Source organism: Apteryx rowi, unplaced genomic scaffold (genome assembly GCF_003343035.1).
Source record: "Apteryx rowi isolate R43461 unplaced genomic scaffold, aptRow1 scaffold_345, whole genome shotgun sequence".
Classification (NCBI taxonomy): domain Eukaryota; kingdom Metazoa; phylum Chordata; class Aves; order Apterygiformes; family Apterygidae; genus Apteryx; species Apteryx rowi.
In genome coordinates this window covers 631,500-651,470 of record NW_020449919.1, presented here as the reverse complement: position 1 = coordinate 651,470, position 19,971 = coordinate 631,500, and the positions used below count along the sequence as shown (strand labels likewise).

The 19,971-nt window shown below is 36.4% G+C and overlaps 1 protein-coding gene across 10 annotated transcripts in view; it reads right to left on the bottom strand.

The window, feature by feature from the left end:
* FAM172A (family with sequence similarity 172 member A) overlaps positions 1 to 19,971 on the bottom strand; it is a 302,076-nt gene that overhangs the window by 138,935 nt on the left and 143,170 nt on the right. For all 10 annotated transcript variants that reach the window (XM_026072631.1, XM_026072624.1, XM_026072625.1 and 7 more), the window contains one exon: positions 10,914 to 11,033. In XM_026072631.1, coding sequence (XP_025928416.1) covers positions 10,914 to 11,033 — 120 coding nt within the window. The remainder of the gene's footprint in view (positions 1 to 10,913; positions 11,034 to 19,971) is intronic.

The window sequence follows — 19,971 nt, the reverse complement described above, 5'->3', positions numbered from 1 at the left end:
GGTAAAAAATGATTTCCTAAACATTATTCATCTTCTGTTCTTGGGAAAGGGAGTGGGGAGAGAAGGGAGGAGGATGAAGGAACAAGCAAAAAAAGCCTACAAAAACGTTTCCTCTTAAGAATCTCTGCTTTTACAGATCACTAACACCTCTTAACTTCATAGCAGAGAAGTATAAGACTCCTGTCAAACAGCTAGAGCCACACCAGCACAAAATATAATCCAGATATTGACAAGCAAATAAAATGGTTTGGCTTAATCAAGTTTGTAAAAACCTCATGCACTTTGTATCTTGATACCACATGGTTGAGATTTATTATAACATTTAATTTGTCTTGGAAGGTGGAAGAAACAGAAAAATAATTAAGCTATTTTCAATGTATTTATGAGGAAATTTTACTTCTACCTTCTGGTATCTTGTATTAAAATCTCAATTTAGTTCTGCAGCTTTAAAAGCATGATTTTCCCAATGAATACATGTGCAAAAGCTACTTATAAATTTTCCCTTAATATTACATTCAAGTGAAGCCTTTAAATAGGATTGTTTTAACATTTAAACACTGGTAGTCATGCTATTTTTAATATTAAAATACTTTACTAATATACTGAAAGAGCTATGTAACACATCTTCACTAGACTAAAGAAAGGAAAGTTCTAGGATAAAATGCAAATTCCAGCTGCTTCTTATGCTACCACAGTTTTAGAGTTCTCTTCACCCGAAGTATGTTTGGATTTCTTTTACTCCATGTGGATTTGCAATGTCTAATATATTATCAACTTGCAGTTCCCTTGGCTGATCCACTAAATCAGGTCTTAAAGTCTTATAAAATCTCTACTGTTCCACACAAAAGCCATACATATACTTTTCACCATAATTATCATTTAAATTAACAGTAACACAATACACTTGTGTAGCCCTATTGGCATAAGATCATGTCAGAGAAATAGGAAAAAGGATGAAATAACAGTAAGACAACTTCCTTTTTTAATGGTTTTTACCTTTTAAAAAAATCGGAATCGAAAACATCCAAATATTCCAGATAAAATCTATATGCACTGCAAAACCTGCCAGGGAATAATACATGTGATTTTTCCATTTTCTTCCTCATATAAGCAAATTCAAAACTTCTCCTTTTCTTCTTTGTAAACGTTTAAATATACATTTTAAAAAGAATGCAATCCTTTTAGATTGATGACGCCATATGTTGTATAATCTTAGTATTAAGCTGTTCTCCAAACTAATTTAGAGCGAATTAAGTAACACAACCTATAAAGTTAAATAAAATGCCATTTTTTTCATATTGTACCTGATGAAAAAAAATAGTAATCATGCTATTTGAACATCCAGTCAATCCAATGCCTGACCATTTATAGATGCAATTACCACATTTATACACATTAAATGGCATTCTAAAGACTTCATTTTCTTACTCTGGTATACCACTCCCAGAAAAGAGGGAGAGGATCTCCAGAGGAGAGAGATCTGCAGAGCATGAGGAAAACTGAAAGGTGTACACCACAGAGGAATGATGCATTTGCTGATGAGACCTGGAAGCCGGTGGATTAAATAAAATCAAACAGGAAGATTTGCATTCATAAAAGATTTTAAAAGATTAAGAAGGGAAATTCTGAAATTCAGCCTGAAATGGATGAAGAGCTAGTAAACTGCTCAGGAAAGTAGAAGATGGGACTTTTTATTTATGCAGTCAAACTCAGCAGTAGGATGGTGTACATACCACATGAGGAATTCAACATGGGCAGAGGAAAGGAAGTGAACCGAAATAGTTTACATCACAGAAGTGGAGATACAAATATGATGCTCAATGTCAGGTACTTTTCTCAGAGGTTCAAGACAGAAAAAGCTTGTCTTTCTTTATAGTCAGTGGATTGTCCTGATGTTTGAAAGAGCTCTGATGAGGATGAAATGATTCAGACAGAAAACACCTCTAAGGAGGTGCACAGCTAGATATTACAAGTTCTACCTTTGAGAAGAATTTGGCCAGCCAGTAAGGAAATTAATATCTAGTCAAGTAACTAATGAAAATCAGCAGGTCAGACAATACTAAGCAAACCTGAGTTTGTATAAATCAGTCAATCAAGGGGCATACATCCACAACACATCAAGGAAATGAGTTATCAAATTTGCTAAGGCTATCTTAGTATTTTCAAAATACGGTGGAAAATCAGTGACATACTGTATGGAATCAAAGGTAATGCCTCCAGCATAGTCACAAGCAGTGCCAGCTCAAACAGCCGCCCTGCTCTCAGCCACCACTGCAGGCTCTGAGGCACAGGCTGCCCAAGGGGGCAGTGGCTAAGCACCAGGCACCAGGGAGAAGTGGGCAGCTACCGATTAAGCTGTAATGCAGCTGAGCGTACTGGGGGAAAACACAGACAAAACGTGGGTACCTTGCCAGTCACAGTCTCATGTGTGATTTGCACGCAGTCTAAGAAAGGAGGGAGGGGGAAAAGCATCTTCATCAATCTGCTAGGACTTGGCAGGCTGGGTTTCTCCAGTGCTCTGTAATGTGGCCCTGCACCTCCATGTGGCCCCATCCAGATTTAGGACTAGTAGAGATTCATGCTTATCCAGAGTGGCAAAGGCATTGTATGAAGCCATCTTCTCCTTGCTTTGTCCTTTGGGAGAGGCTGGGCCAGTAGGGAGGTCCATAGGCCTCATGTCAGGAAGCAGGATGCACTGGTTTGGTTGGGAATAACTGTTATCCACTGTATTTCTTTCTTTCTGCCACACACATTTTGCTGAGTTGCCCTGGGTCTTGGAGAGCACTATTTGGATGAACAGCATACTTCACACATTTTCAAGAGATTGTTTCACACAGACATTGTCGCATTAGCTTTGATAGATTCAAGTCCTGAAGTTAATATCCACAACTGATAGGACTAGTGACACATTCTTTGAACATGGTTCTATGCTTTGGCTTTAGGGTACTTTTAAAGATAGAATTTGAAATGAAAAATAAACTCAAACCGACTGCTAAGTATATGGTCTCATAGAATTTAAAACAGTTAAAATAATGCAGTAAAGGATACTAATAAAAAGGAATTTACTGAGCCAGAAGGAAGTTGCTAGTCAGATATAGGGATAGATGCCAAATATGGTTTTATTTAACACCTTCATTAATGATCTGGAATTAATTAAATTTGCAGGTGACATTAAATAGGGAGAAACTGCCAAGAGAAGTAAGGCATGAAAAAAATACTAAACGAGCTTCCAAGATTCATAGACTTGTAGCACACAAGGGATCACTGTGACAATCTAGTTTGTCATCTTGTGTAACAAAGGCCAGAATGCAGCTAGATTTAATTTGGAAAAATGTGAGACAATATTGTTGGGAAAATAAAATAATCTACAACATTCCATACAACTGGAGAAAGGGAAATTGAGGTTACTAAAACACTGCAAGGGATCCATGAACATCAGTGGGTACCAAATTCAAAGCAACTTTTCAAAAAAAAAAAAAATTCAGTACTGTTAAGGTGACATTGAGCAAAAAGTTGGATGGCAAAACAAAGGTACTGAAGTTCTTCTTGAGCTAACTATAGTAACTACACTTACAATATGGAGTTCAATTTTCAGCATATTGCCAGAAATATGTTGACAAATAGGAGTGAATTCAGATAGGGATACAAGGTAAAAAAAAAAAAAAAAAAAAAAAAAAAAAAAAAAAAAAAAAGGCAAAAAAAAAGGAGAGAATACTGAGTTATATATAGTTGGGCAAGAAGACAACAAAGGGATAGAAGTATGAGAACAATTGCTAAATATTGGAAAGCTCTTCCTACCAAAGACTAAAAATAACTGTTCACTGTGTAGTGCACTGAATTTAAAATAAAGCAAAGAAATTATAAAAATATATAACTAGTGAGATCATGCATCTCTAGAAAGGTATCTACAGGGATATGCAGAAAGTGCTTTGTCTTTGACCTCCAAATTCCAATACAATGTAGACATGTATTTCCAAGTAACTCAATTTGGTGTGCTAATAGCTCTAACTTCTACCCATCTCCAACTCTTCATTTGTTCTGTAATTAGCGTTCCAGTTTTGGTGTCAAACTAGAAAATTAATATCAGCTGGCCAATATGATGTTAATTAATGATGGGTGACACAGGCAATTAGCATACAGTATGTAGCTGTGAGCCATGAAACACTGTCCTTCTTTTGAAAGAACCTGGGAAAGTGCATACATGCTGCTAGCTTGCAGACTATGGATTGAGCTGAGTGTTTGAAGCATGAGATATTAAATCAGTAAATGATTAAGAGGAAGCAAAAAGTAATGAGGCTGAGCAAGTTATCTAGAGCACGGTAATGAGTAGGGATGCATATTCAAAACTTGAGCCCAGTGCCTCACTTCTGTTCTGGAAGTGGCAGCACAGCCAACTCTTGGCAAAGGGACATATGCCGCACTTCCATTATAGTGATCCTCTTCTGTCATCCAAYACCAAGGTTGATAGAGTTGAGGATGAACTAAGAAACTGGGTGCCGACATAGCATTTAAACTAAAACAAAAACAATGAAAAAGGACATGTGGTTATGGTACTCTGAACTGCGTGCTTCTATTTGGTAATCACTCATCATTCCTCTGTCTCTCCCTGTTAGACTATTTTTTCAGCCTGCAAGTTCTTCAAGGCAAGGCACTACTATGTGATTGCTACCACAACATAAATAGATAATAATAATAATAAATAGTAGCAAGTGAAATAATGATACCAGTGTACACTTGTCAGCTTACTTATTTAGGCTGAAATAGGAAAACTCAAGAATGGCCTAAAATGTTTATCTGCCTCGTGTTAAAATGGGCAAAGTATATATATATATATATCAATAAAAACAAAATGTGATAAACAAGTTGCTACTGATAGAGCATAGTAAGAAACTTAAATATTTTTGATTAGCTCCTTATTTCATTTGCTTACTACTGTAATCACTCACAATGAAATATGCCATCCTCATTGCTTTCTACTTCAAGTTGAAGCTTATGGATTTTGAAAAGCATTAGCAAAAATAAGTCCACTACTTCCAAAAATGAGTGAGGAGAAAAAAAATTGTGAACATTAGCATTTGGGGGTTGGTCTGGTTTTTGTTCAAATTTGGTGTTTCCAGAGATTGAGGCAGAAAATTTGGCCATGGAATAAGTCTGGAATCAGAAAGGCACCATCTCCAGAAAAATTAATCTAAACCGGGCCCAACTGTTTGCTGCTGAAAATACCCACCTGCACGTGCTCACTTTCATAGGAACATAGATTGAGGTCTTATTAAGGCTCTACTTTCCCAGTCAATAATTCACATAGTTCTTTTCTTAAATGGGTCAAGCTAGGTAGGATTTTTGCCCCAGTCTTCTTGTTCCCAAATAGGCCTTCCTGATCTAATGGTGAGAAACCTAATTCCAGCCTAAATTTATTCATCACCAGTTTTAATCCATTTGTCCCTGTGCCAACATTGTTCTTGGCTTAAATGGCTCTCCCTCCCTGCTGTTTACTCTCCCRTTGTATTTACGGAATGCTATCAATCCCTCTAAGATTCCCTTTGCTAGGCTAAACAAGCCAAGCTTTTTTAAAGTATGCTTCGGTAGCACAATGCAAGGCCATACAGAATAGACATTGAACCCATTTTTTCAGAAGCAACCAAAATTAATATAACAGCATTAGCAGATTATACAGTCCTTATTAAGACTGATAAGCCTGTGGGGTGTGTGTAATGCTTCTATGACTATATTGATTCTGGCATTCAAGCTAGGTAAGATATCTCTGTGTGGCACTGTATCACATCACGTGAACATCCTCTTCATCTCCTCTAGTAAAATAGGCACTCTAAGCATTCGGACACTTCTTACCTGTATATGTTCCTGTCTGAATTAATCTTTTTGAATGTGGGTAATCAGAATTGTCTCAAATTATCTCAGATCAATCTTGCCGGTATGCTGGCTAGCATTACTATTTCCCTTGATAGAAAAAGCTGACTAATCACAGGATCACATTTGGATCCTGTGGAAGTTCAACCGCTGTCTGTTTATCATCGTTATCATTAAGCTGTAAGCTCTTGCCAGGGTCAGGTCCTCGCTCAGCTCAGCACAATACAACAAAATGAAGTGGCAGTGTATTACAGAGCATATCTCAAAATGATGGATCTAAAATGATTTCAAACAGACAAAATTGGCTGATTTTGAGTGAACTAGGTTGCTAGAGCAGGTACAGTAATTTGAACAGTGTGTTTTAAGGACACCCATTTTAACAAAGCTGATTTTATATATATACACACACATACTTTTTTCCTATACCTTTGTGCAAATTTTCAATATACACACCCAACATTTTAGTCAATAAAGATTATAATGAATAGTTTTTCATCCGCTCAAGGACAATGGACCTACTTTCCTTCTCTTGATTTAATTATATTACATCCCCTGTGCGCTTTATATTTTTAAAGTGAATGCTATAAGCTGGAGACACCACTATCAATTCTAACAATTTTGTCGTGATTCTCAAATTTGGTGTTTTTTCTTAAAGCACCAAAGTGTCACTGAAAAACAAAAAGGTATGTTTCTGGTTCATAAGGGAGTGAGGAAGCCCTTGAAAATGCAAAGACTGGGGTCTCAGAAATACCGGAGGCAGACAGGAAAAATATTTCACAAAATCTATCTTTTTTTTAATCTCATGATTCTGAACACCTAATTTACAATTTTGACAGCTTAGACTTAATAATTCTTCTCATGATTTCAAAATGAGTAGTTGTCATCTGTTCTTTTTAAAAGATGGACATGGATAGTTTTAAATGTCACACTAATCTAGGACCAACCTTTCTTTCCCCATCTAAAGGCAGACAGACCCTGATATTGTAATCAGATCTGCAATGGTCCTGCATGGGACTCAGGTAGGCAGTTGGGCCCAATATATTATTTTCTCTTCTTTGAGGGTATTTTATGCAGGCACTCACAAGGGAAAACATTCTTTTTAAAGCAAAATAATTGTAAACCCACAAAAACTGGCAGAAAAACTCAAAGGAGGCGTTGTACCAAAAATTTATTTTCTGTAAACTAAATATAAAATTGACTCCATAAACTCAAAATTCTCACTTTCTGTTAAATTTCATAAAATTATTATAAGCTAGGAGTTGGGAAAGTTCCACAATTAACCATCAACCACACTCTGTAAGGGATAACAGAAGTAAGAAGCTGAGATGTGTTCATGAATCATGTTTTGAGTTTTTCAAAATCAGTAATTAGCAGAACACAGTGACCCAACAACTATTTTTAGTGCTGTGTATTTAAAAAGTAATTTACTTTAAGACATTACTAGCTATGCATTTAATTTCAAACTACAATTACATGAAGTTTTAATTACTAAATGTTAAGATAATTTTAGCATAAGGTTTATGATTAGCATTTGTAATTCAAGCTATAAACAATATAACTAATTACATTTATTGATGGAACTTTACTTCCCACACGTGTTCAATCACTTTCAGTTATTCCCCTAGTAATCTATGACCCAGTAAGGTACAGAAATTGTGTGCCTACACTGCAGTAAGGGGACAACACTTTCTGTGCATTTGAGCATGATATTACAGACTCACCCTGTTTTTCTTAGTATCTCACAACCACAGACATGCAAAAATGCTGTCAGACACAAAAGTTGCAAACACCAATAAAAATGTTAGATGCTGCAGCATATATTTAAAAATGGTAGCCAAGTTTAAGTGGCTTGTTTAATAAGGGTCTTCCAAATCACAGCCTGATTCTTTTGGTTTCCAGACTGAGCCCAAATTCCAAACTAAGTGGAAGTTTGGCCACCAACAGTCTGTTAGGACTAAGTAAAAATGCTCCTCCAACTTCACAAGATGTGGTTATAACTGCTATCTTACCACTCTGAGTTTTCTACTGAAACGTACGCCCACATCCCGGTATAGGATTTTGGAAACCTGAAGGAAAGAGGAGAGGCAGAGCAGAGCTGCTTTTTCTGTGCCAGTTCCTTAAAAAAGTGCAAGCAAAGGAGCACCTGGACATATTCTGCCTTTGTAAGGCTAAAAGCTTCCCATTACTACTCCAGGGACAACAGCTCTGCAATGCTCTTCACCTGAGATCCTACTAACCACCATGAACCAGCCATTGTTTAATATCAGGTTTCTCTGCCTAACACTAAAGTGTCAGTTATTTGGAGAGTGTTTTGCACCATGAAGAAGTGATGAACTAGAGATCTCTGGTGATCAGGTGGTTGCAAACAATCAGGACAGATCTAGCAGCACCGAACACACAAAGACAATTTAAAAGATATTCACTGAAAACTCAAATGCTTTTTGACTTTTCTGCTTTTTTTTTCTTGTCTTCTTATTTTCCTGCAGGCACAATCAAATGCAAAGGGCCCAGGCAGAACCCTTCACTCCAAATTAAAGCCATATGCTTCACACTACTCTCCTGTAAGAGGAATGGATTCAGAATGAACAGCTGTGCAAGGGGTCTCTGCAACTACTGTAATGTATATTTTTATGAATCAGTTAACCCAAAATTCTTGTGTAGCAAGTGTAGAGGTGGTATAGTTGCTATATCAGCCTCAAGATCTCCCCCACATAAAACATGAGAGAAAGTGATTGAATATGCACTTGTTGTAAGACAGTAATTGCCCATCAGCTGCTATATTTATTTTTTCAAGCTCTTTGCAATTGCTAACTGCCATATGGATACACAGTTGAAAAGAAAGGAGATTATAACAAAATAAAATCTTTGAAATTAATATCAGGATAAAATAGTTCAAGATGCATTTCAGTTATATCTTACCTCTGCTTCAGTGTAAACCTTATTTTATTAACTGTTTTTAGTGGAACTCAGATATCAAACTACCTCTACCAAAAACATGTGTTAATAATATCCTTTGATTTTTTTTTAAAAACAACCAGGATACATTAAATATATTTCTCAGGTCTAGCTTTGCTTGACAGATATGTGATGTGCCAATGGTTATATATTATATTCTTCCTCTCATGCATGCATCTCCTGCAGAGATAGCAGACTACAGAAGCTGACCCTTACTGAGACCATCTTGTCCCTCTGACAAAGCTCCTTTTTAACTTCTTACTTACTGGTTACTTCCTGTGATGGATAAAAACTTTAGCTCAGCTTGTGATAATTTCACAGGCCCTGAGCACCCTGACCCTAGAAGCCTCAAGGTCAGAAGTCAAGTCTTGTTCTGAAACATCTGTGTGCTTCAAATTAAAGTAGAACAAAAGTGAAGAAATATCCACCAGTGTGACAAGAGAAACAGGCAAAATGGGAATGACACATTGGTCATCTGTTACCCATGCCATCTCAAGCCATTGACTGAAAAGTGATGGAAAACCTCTATGCACTAACTCTCCAAACCTCTTTCAAATAAGCACTTTGTTTAGGAAAAAGTGAGAAAGGTCTCAAGTCATTTTGTACTTTCTGCCTTCTTATGTTAAGTGTATATATTTGCAGGTGTCCTGTGACCCAAACAACATGGCTTTACAAAACCTACAAAAATTTCGCTAACCTTTCAGTTTCAAAAGATAAAGCACTCCAGAATAACCTTGGCTGAAACATATAGCAATTGAAAATCATAGCTTGTCAAAGAGAAGAAAACAGAACAGATATTTCCCACACACTACTGCATCCAAGAAACAACAGTCACATATAATGCAACCAGTTTACGAAGCTGTTTGTTGCCTGAAGTTGTGCTTATACAAAGTTATTTAACTTCACAAACTCGATCTCTGAATAATTGAGTGTGGAGACTATTTATTGACCAGATAATAAAATATCTGAGGAAAATGATCAGCTAAACCATTCTCAAGTTTCAAAATCTGTACACATGATAAATATTTTAAAAATAATCTTCAGGAAGCACAGGGAAAATCAGAATGGCCTTAATATCTACAAAATAAAAACACTTAAAAAACCCTCTTAAAATCTTAACACAATGCTGCGCAGCTCTGGATTTTTCTTGCCTAAGCAACACAGGAAGAGAAACAAAATGCTCATCCATGTTTTTTCTTAACTGAGGCATTGATCTTCCTCTTTAGCAGTAACCACTTTTACAGTTTGTTAGTCTAAACTAGTATTTTATAGACAAAAGTTGTGAATATATGTCTGCTGATTCCTGTATCTATAAAACCAATGTCGTTAGTTCCTAAATTTATATTTCCACAAGAAACAGAGCTTTTTACAGTTTCTTCAGTAAAACATGTCCTGATTACACTAGCATTTTACAATTAAATGAGAAGACTATAGTTGTGTTCTTCTATACAAGCTGCATAAATTGAACAGGCAACTTCTTCTTATTCCAGATAGGGTGAACAAATTTGCCTTGTAGAGAACAGGCTGACTAACATTATCTTCAGCAGTCACAGACTCATGAGTAGCATAGTTTTACAGTTGACCAGAGTTCTCGTCAACTTACAACACGGTAGATTTTATCCAGAGCCTACTAAATTGAAAAAAGTCTTCCAGCAACTTCTGCAGATCTCTGTTGAAAAACTGCTTTTCCCCAAATTTCCCCTCATGCTAAATTCCAATAAACATACAAGAATTTGCATTTATTAATGATGACTTAGCAATAAAATTGTTCTTACTTTTCTCAGTTTTAACCTCCAGTCTCTTTAAGCACAGAGCAGAAACTCACTGAGTACTACCTTTAGGTGAATAGTCTAAAATAAGAAGCTCCAATGAGTTTTGTTTCACCACATTTTTTTCAGGTTAGTGTACGCTTAGAACCTTATCATCTAATTCAGTAAAAGAGAAAAATACAGTGTAAAGAAATCCTCACACAGCTATATGTGACCACTGGTCCAAGTTGTTCCTAAATTGCTGCTTGAAGAAGGTGATCACAAAGAATTTTGAAAATCTGTGAAAGACTTTAGGAAAGAAGGCAATGGAGAAGTCACACTTACCAACTCTACGAATGCAAGTCCACCATAACTGTGAGCAACAAAAAACACATTCTCTGCTGCTGACTGAGAAATAAAATGGTCCCACACATAAATTGCATGTTCTTCAGGAGATCCATTATCCTGCAGAAAAATTTACATTTGTGATAAGTTTTCTTTTAAAAACTGGCAACTCTATCTAAAGGTAACATGTTCCTGTATGTTAACATGTTGTTAAAACAAACCTCAAATGAATTTACTCCAGTGTCAAAAAATGAATAGATTCATTTGTCTAAATAAAAGAAACTTAAGATTGTAATTTAAAGGCAGTAAAACCATCGCTTTTTGTTGCTATTTATTAAAATACAACAAAAATTATGCATCTGCAAAATTTTGTCTAAACATCATGTTGGCAATTCAGCCTAACAGAGGCATTCAAAAAAATTATAAGCCACTACTCTGACTGATATTTTCAACAATTCTTTGTCAAATATTTGTTTACTGATTGTTTGTTTAAAGTAGTTAGGTCTAAGTATGATAAAAAGATAAAAGCGTATAGGAACTATATAAATACAATTCCAATCTTTAGAATTTTTTGCATATTTTTCCAGTGCCTGTATGTTGTAATACATCAATGGAATATTGTCCAACACAAATATGTCAAAGATTAAAATTACGGCAGTTAAAATTACCTTTTCAAGTACTGCTTACTGTTAGCTTGTGACTATAGATTATAAGATTTAGTGTAGACAAAACACCTCTTGATTGCTTTGATGTTAGCCATTATTTTGGAGTCTCAGAGTTTGGGGAGTGCTATTTCCCGTTAATGAACAGGAATTTGTGAATCCAAGTCAATTTAGAAGAGTCACTGAAGTCAGTGGAATGATTTACACTGATTTTAGCGCACTGTCAAACATCTGAGTTGCACACTCCCATCTCTGCCATTAATTTCCTTTGAGACTATGAGAAAGCCCTGTTCCCCTCCGTATTTTACTAATTGCTCCGATTGTCTATGCCCTAACTCCAAATCTGTCAAGTCTCAGATGACAAGAATAAGATGCTCTTTAGCTCCTATGCCCCAACATGACACCAAGATTTCACACCTGTGTAACACAACACTGTGGCTCTTTCCAGCTCCAGAGCTTTTACGCCGGAAGTTTATCAGTGAATGAAGCCTGGTTTGCTAGAATTTGCATCCCTTTCTCCTTTGCTCTGCCCCGCCACTAAATTCATGTCCCTCGATGACAGCGACCCAGACAACAGAAGCCTCATTTCCTTGGCGAAAAGTAAGTACATACCAGCAAAAGCAGCTGACAATCAAAAGATGATAATTACATTGTAAAGATTATTATAACTTTATCAAGAACACTGAAGCAATTCTGTATCTTAGTCCTATTCTGAAACATAATGTGGGGGATTTAAGACACATCTAATGGGTGTCTGAAATCAGTGGAAAGACAGACACAAATAACTTGGTGGATTTAGGCTTTAACTTCTATATTCATGCCCAGTTTTCTAAATAAGAGGGATATGCCTACAAATCTTTGTGGATCTGTACCTAAAGCTTTTAAAACAATTACATGCTTTTGAGATTCTTTCCTCTACAGTAGCAGCGACTAAAACATATTTAGCAAATTTGCTACAAAGCAGAGAAGATATTCTTAATGCTGGACAGATTCTGCTCTTGATTATAATGTAACATAATGTTAACTTACTATATTAGCTATTGTAAATCACCTTAGCATGAGGGAGGGCTCATTTTCTGTCTTTCAACTGTATTCTGAAATTTGACTGTAGAGACAGCAGACTCCTCCTTCTGAGGAAAGAGGGAAGTTTTTCAAAAGAAATTTCATAAGAAAAATAAGATTAGCAGACTAAGATAAACTTGAAGAACAACATGAACTGGAGCTTCTTAAGGGAAGTGATGTATTTTAATTAAGATACCTGTGGAAAAGGCACATTAAAACACATGGAGATTTTCTAAATGACTAGTTTAACCGAAAGATTTATCTAAGTCAAATATGCAGATGATACTTGTTTTTAATTAATAATGGTTGCAATTAATTCTTGTAAGAGCAATTTTTATAAAGGTGCATAACCCTGGTTTAGTTCTGACAAAAAGGAGAGGTTGCTTCTGGTTAACATTTTGTCTTCAGGTATTTTGTATTCATTATTTCATATGCTGCTGGGAAAAGCCCACAATCTTAGGATTAGTCTCAAGACTAAGACAGCAGCAAGAAGCTTCTAAAATATTCAGAAATTCAGTCCAAAAAAAAGCTTCCACCAATTAAAGCATAACCAGTGGCCTAGTAAACCAAATCATTAACTGCACAGTTCCACAGTCCAGTTCAAAGACTCAATTTGACTTTATAAAATCAAAAAGAAATGAACTAAAACAAGTTACATATAGACTGTAACTACCACTTCTTTTATTATGGGTGAAAAGGCATAAAATGGCAGGATAAACTGTATTGTCGTATATACTCTGCTAAACTCTGAACATGGTAAAAGATGTACATATGTGTGAGAAGAAGGTTGGAGGAGTAATATACGTTTAAAAGAAAAAATCTTTCTTCATAGAGTCCGCATAATTTTTCCTTGTAACAAGCTTCTATTTTAAACAACTTTGATGGAGAATAAACCAATGCTGTGTCCATACAAGAAACAGCTGGCTATGTACGCGGGCACAGCAGACTGCAGAATAATGCAGGTCTCTTCAGGATTTGGAATTACGCTGGGTCCATACGGACACAGGGATTAGCCACATCTGTCTGGCCCTGCTTAAATTATGATGCTGAATACTGCAGTTTTAATATGAAAGGTGACAGTTTCAGGCAGCTGTTGCTTTCCTTCTTTTCATTGCAGCTAAATACAATGCACTCATATACCACCTTGTTAAATTATTTGATAAAGTGGAGGCCTCTTGGTCATGCTTTACATAATTACCGCTATGACTGCATAAAAAGGAAGGGAGAAGTCATGTTAGGTACCTCAGAAGGCAGCTGAGGCTCAATGCATTCTCATTTCTGCAATGGATTGAGATAGAAAGGTGCTAGGAAAGCTGAACTAAAATTTCCAAGTGCTTGAAATCGGTCATCTGAAACCGATAATTCTATGCCTAAATAAGTAGTTTGATTTCAGAGGTGTTGAAGTCAACAGCTGTGGGTCTTCATCACTCTGAAAATCTGATAATTTATTTGGAGCTCCAAATACATTTTAGGTAGCTATCCTGAGGCATCCATCTTGGAAAATTTTGTCTCCAAAGTATGATTGTGAAAAATATGTTTTTTTTCAAATTTATTTTCTTTTTCTAAGACATTCAACTAATCTGTAGTTGCTTCATGTAGATTTTAGGTTACATTTGTCTCTACTGACTTTTCTGCAGCAGATTTTTTTTTATCTTTCAAGCTAAAATAAGTCTTTAGTGCATTTTATGTTGAATTTGGCCTATTTCTTATAAATTATGCTGAGACTCATTGCATAAAGATTTTGCAGACTCATGCGAGTTTGAATAATTGTATGAARCCTGCTTGGAAAGAAGAGAGGATATTTTGTTTTTTGAATATTTCTCATCTTGGTCTTAATATTTGAAATTAGAAGAAACTTACTCTGATGAAAGAAGGTATTTCTGCAAAACTCTCTGTTATGTATCATTAGAAATAAAAGTTAAAAAAAATTAAGATCTGTCATGTGAAAAGGTCTCTCTGCAATGTTTAATCAACATGAAGGAGCCTGAAAACAGGTAAGTGCTTCATAACTACAGATCAGGTGAACTCCTGCACCTGCGCTCTGCTTTGTTCAGGTGGGGAATGGAGTAAATTCTCTGCGTACAAATGATTTAATCTTTGCATGTGTTCCCATTATGAAAAATCTTACACGGTTCCATTTTTTATGGAATAATATCAGTAAGATTTACCATTTAATTCACTGATAAATAAAAGACAACCATGTCTTTTTCTTAATAACTATTGAATTTTAGTACTTTTTGCAGATGAAAATAGAATGAATATACCTTATTTGCTGTCAGTGACTACCAACACTATAGAGACTATCAGATATTGAACATCTGTCATACTTGCATGCTGCAAATTCCATTGAAGTTTACCTGAGAGATATATGTGGTTAAAATCATTTAACAGAAGTAATTCAGAGGTATTTTAGGTTGCTTATGTTATATTTATTCCTTTGCCTGCGTGCTAAAGGAGGTACGCGTTTCAGGAACTAGCTATAAAAGGGGCATTCATAAAAGTAATATGGAATATAAGTAGCCACACATTAGGTTCTGGTTCAGTTAATGACGGGTGCATAGGAGTACTGCAAAGAAGCTACTGCCATGTGGAACTATTTATTTTCAATGAGAAACGATCATCTAATGTTTGTAAACAGAATGAAAATTTATTTCATGTGGTAGAAATGAGCATTCACAAATACTACTTTGAGAATGCATTTCCTTTTCTAGGGACAAATGGCTTTTGTTTTTTTGCAATATCCTTTAAACACTATTAACTATATATAAAAAGGTCCTCACTTTGTAAACCAAATAGCTATTGCTCAAAATCATAAATCATAAATGGTTAAAATGGAACTTTTCATCTTAATATCAAAAGTTTAATCAAACAGCTTGATAGCACAGTCTATGGAAATAATATGACAATGATTAATAAATTCATCTTGCTCATATATATGAAGTCATTTAATATTCCAGTGCCAGAACCTCTGCTACAGCTGTGAGCTGCTTAAAGCAACAGATTGAGGTAAGAGTTGGGAAAGAGGCTGCTGCTCTCTGATCTGCTCAGCCTTGACTCAAGTTCTGGCACAGGTTAGAAAAGTCTTGGGCTGCTCTAACCTACACCAGCTGGGCTCAGTTTCAAAGGGACCTTCAACCAAGAATAACTGGCACGCAGTAATGCTCTTTCCCTTCCTCCTCTGCCCCTCATAAATGCCATACGCTCGGATGGCACAAGCTGTCTGCGCTGGTTTCAGAGGACTTCTCGGGGTCAGGGGCATATCCAGCTGGCAAGGTTCTAGGTCTCTTACACAGCATTGCAGTGGTGCAAAGGGACATGAGCTAGGGAGAAAGTCCTGCCCTCTAATCTCTCTTATAAATTTCTACTACACCTCAGAATCCTTGTCTTCAGAAATTTTTCTCTTTGTTACCCTTCTATCCATTTTTGGCCTGTATCTTCCTCATTTCTGTCCAGCCTACAAAGCTCACTAGCCCGTTACTATATTGTCTCAGAGTCTATAACGTATCAGTAGAAACACTCTATTATAAAATGACACACCTAATCTCTCCTGCTTCAAAGAAAGTTCTGACTGTGGGAGAATTCACTTGCAGTTTAAAAATTCTGGCTGTAATGGTATATAAGTCCATGAAAAAAAAAAATGATTGTGGGTAAATTCTCAGGCAATCCATCGTGTGAAAAAAACAGAGTACGAGACCACAGTTTTGGTTTGTCATTTTTTCCAATATTGCTAGTGCATGAATTGAAAGGTATATAACATTTTAATGACTCAAGCCATTAGGAATACACAGATAAGCAGTGTGCATACAGTGAATACAGTGTTATGTTCTGTTGCATTCAAAAAACAGGTTGAATTTACTAATGTAATATCACAGTCATTAATTGTTAAATAGCAAGCTGAAGTGAGGCAGCAACCAAAGCCTTATCAACTATGCCAGATTCTAACATCTAGACATTGCAAGGTCTGCAGTTATGATGGACTACCTGAGTTGATAACACATGGAATTATCTAAACAACATTTGCATATTTGTGTAATTATTTCCTAAGGTTAATTAGCTCCTGCAAAGCAGCTTGCCCTTTGAGACTGCTTACTTTGACAGGTTTGCATATTTCCTGTTTCAACGCCAAATTTTACAGTTTTTTTTTTTAAACTAACCTGTTGCTGGAAAGTTACAGATGGGGCAGGAGCTCAAGGCTTTCAGAGATTATTGACTTCACTGGGACAGAGAAGCTCAGACCCCATCCTAAACTTCTAATCAGTCTCCTCAGCACTCACCCCAGAGAAAATCAAATTAGTTTTAAGCTTAGGTGACAGTTCTTTCCTTTTACATCAAGATTTGTTTTTAAGCAAGAAATTTGAGTCATATTTTTTTGCAGTAAAAAGTGAAATACATACACATAGAGAAATATGCCATACAACTGAATAGCTTTTTAACAATTTACCTGAAGGTGGTTTCTATAATTACCTTTTATCACAGCAAAACGAACTCTCTTTCTTGCTCTATGAGCTGTAAACAAGTACGGTACATGTGTTAAATACAGGAGAACAGAACTGCACACTAGCTCAGTAGCAGAGTTATAAGGAAGGCGCAGATCCCGTTTCCAGTTGTTCGTTGTAAATGTTAGAGAGCGATCCTTCCCTACAGGCAGGACCGTTACATTTGCGTACAGTTCTTCCCATTGCTTCAGTAAGATTTGGGACAGATAAACTTTTGCAAAGAACAACTCCTCTGGTGGTCTTAAGATCATTAAATAAAAAATAATATGTAACAAATATAATATAAAAATATAATCTAGAAAAGTAGCACTTTTTCATTAAACAATCCAGGGTGAAATAGTGTTTTCAGTGGAGAYTGGTTAACACTGATATTTTCCGTACAAAAAACTACTCTGCACCTTCAAAAGAAAATCAGATGTTTAAATGTCTGAAATGAATAGTTAAGGGATACAGTCTCTTCTCTACTGGGATACAATCCTTGATTATCACAGTCTGACTCACAGCAGCATCACATTTTGCAGCACCCTTATTTAATGAACCCCATAAAAACTTAGGGGCTTTCCCTGGCAACATTCTTTGACTAGAAAGCAAGATTTGAAAAACGAGTTTATATCTACACATGTATATTCAAACCACARTGCAAGGGTGGAAATGTTGAAGACAAATGAAAGGGGAAGATTTGAATCTATGTTACTGCTGAGGTATGATTTTTGATGTTCTGGTCTAATTAAGTACCCAATAAGTCAGGGTGAACTCTGCCATTCACTTAACACCAGCAGAGTTAAAAACTTTTCAGTCCTTTCAAAAACCCAACAACCCACAGTTAAGCATTTCAAGTTTGCTATCACTCAGAATCCCTGCTTTCTCCTGTCTTCAAATTCCCACTCATAGTTTGTGTGTTCCTCTTCATATCCTCACATCACTGCACTCCCTTTTTCTCTGTGCTTGCATCCATACTTTACTCCGCTTTAAGCTTTAACCTTTCTGTCCTTTCACAACTGTCAAATTCAAGAAGGTGAAATCAAGTCTCTTTTGCTCCTTCTACAGCACCATCTCCTGCTTTGGTGCAGCCCTTTTTCCAACCATTGTCCCCTCCCCAAATTGTAAGTCCCCTTACAAGTACTCAACTATGCTTATCACCTGCTGCAATTTCCTCACTCCTTTTACAAATGTTTGTCTTACATAAGACAACAACTGTGTATTATTTTCATTATGATTGAAGTTATGCCACTCACTGATGGCTAATGATCTAGAATTGACCCCCACCAATTAAATGCCCTCTCCTTTTATTAAATAAGATTCTCCCCCTAATACATTTTATCATGAAATGGGCAATGGAAACCCTTTGCATACAGTCCACCTGGAGTCATGCACTAAGTCAGAATCTGCTCACCGGAGAGAAGAGATGACAGCAGCCACCTCACAGCCTCACCACAAAGAAGTCTCTAGAGAGACCCACTAGAGAAGGCTTTCTCTAAAGAGAAAGTGGTGAGGCCACCTATTCAAGAGAGCTTCTCATCCATGGAAGCACTTCAGTCTTTTGACATAAAGAATTAAAACACCTCCAAAGCCTCATGCAGCACAAGGTATGAGAGACTGCAAATGAAAGACWGTTGTGACAGAAGCTGAAAACTGGCCAACATGTGATTTTTTTCCAAAGAGGCAAGCTACGGTCTTATAACCAAAGAGGGGGAAAGTAAGGCAAGGATAGAACCTGAGAATAGGTAAAAGAGGCAAGAAGGATCCCATATTACTAATTTTCTGCAGCATGAGTATCTGAAGACAAGACTATAAAGTGTCTAGTTCAGGCCACTTAACAAAATTTGAACTCTAACAGAGAACTTCTGGTATATTTAGGAAGTATCCTATCTTCCTGAAATTCTTTTCAAACAACTGGTTACCTTTTTAACCAGAATTATTTTCTGAATTATTTTCTGAAATACCCTTTTAACCAAACAGTTGAGAAAATCCTTGTTACAGAAATCTCAGAACTGCTTCCCTCCTCGGCCCTATAGGCGATCTGAGAAAGAAATAGGAAATTGTACTTACAGTGAGAATATAATTTCAGCTTTACTTACAGAATAGCTATCACTAGTCTGTATGCTACATACATGCAGATATACATATATGAATATGGATTAGCACTTGTAGAGCTCTTCAATAAATAGATTTTCAGGAAGGATAGCAAATTGGACCACCTCTGTAATGGGGCTAGTCCAGGTATATGAAGCTAGATGAAAGAAGGCTGCAGAAGAAAGATGAAGGTAACAAAGTCAAGGTAGTCTCAGTGGCAAAGCAGACAGGACTAGAAGGGAAAACACAGGAGCAAAAGTGAAGGTGGAAACAACTTCATAACAAATCTTAAATCTGACAACACACGTCTAAAATTCAGTATAGTATGTGCTGCTGGTAGCACTCAGAGAAAAGAATAAAGATGACTGTACACTGGGTCAAGGCAGTAATGTTGGTTGCTGCATCCTGAGTTGAGTGGATTGGAGACTATGTGAGAGAAAAGAGAGGGCCAGAAGGGGGAAGATAAAAATGTAAGCAACCAATAGTTTGGCCTTGAAAGTTTGAATGGTTGACAAATTTCATTCCTCTCTTCTTCTATAGGCTCTCTACAGACTTTATTTGCATATTTTGCTACATTAAAACATCAAAATCCAGCAGGATTTGATCAGCTATGTACGTGTCAGACTGGATTCACAGTCACTAAAGTTTGGTGTGGCTCTGTGCAAACACAGAACACTGAATTTGCAAAAATTCAACACTAAAATAATGTAAATTTAATGCTTATGAGCAATGTTATTTGTTATTCAGCAACTCTGTTCATACGCA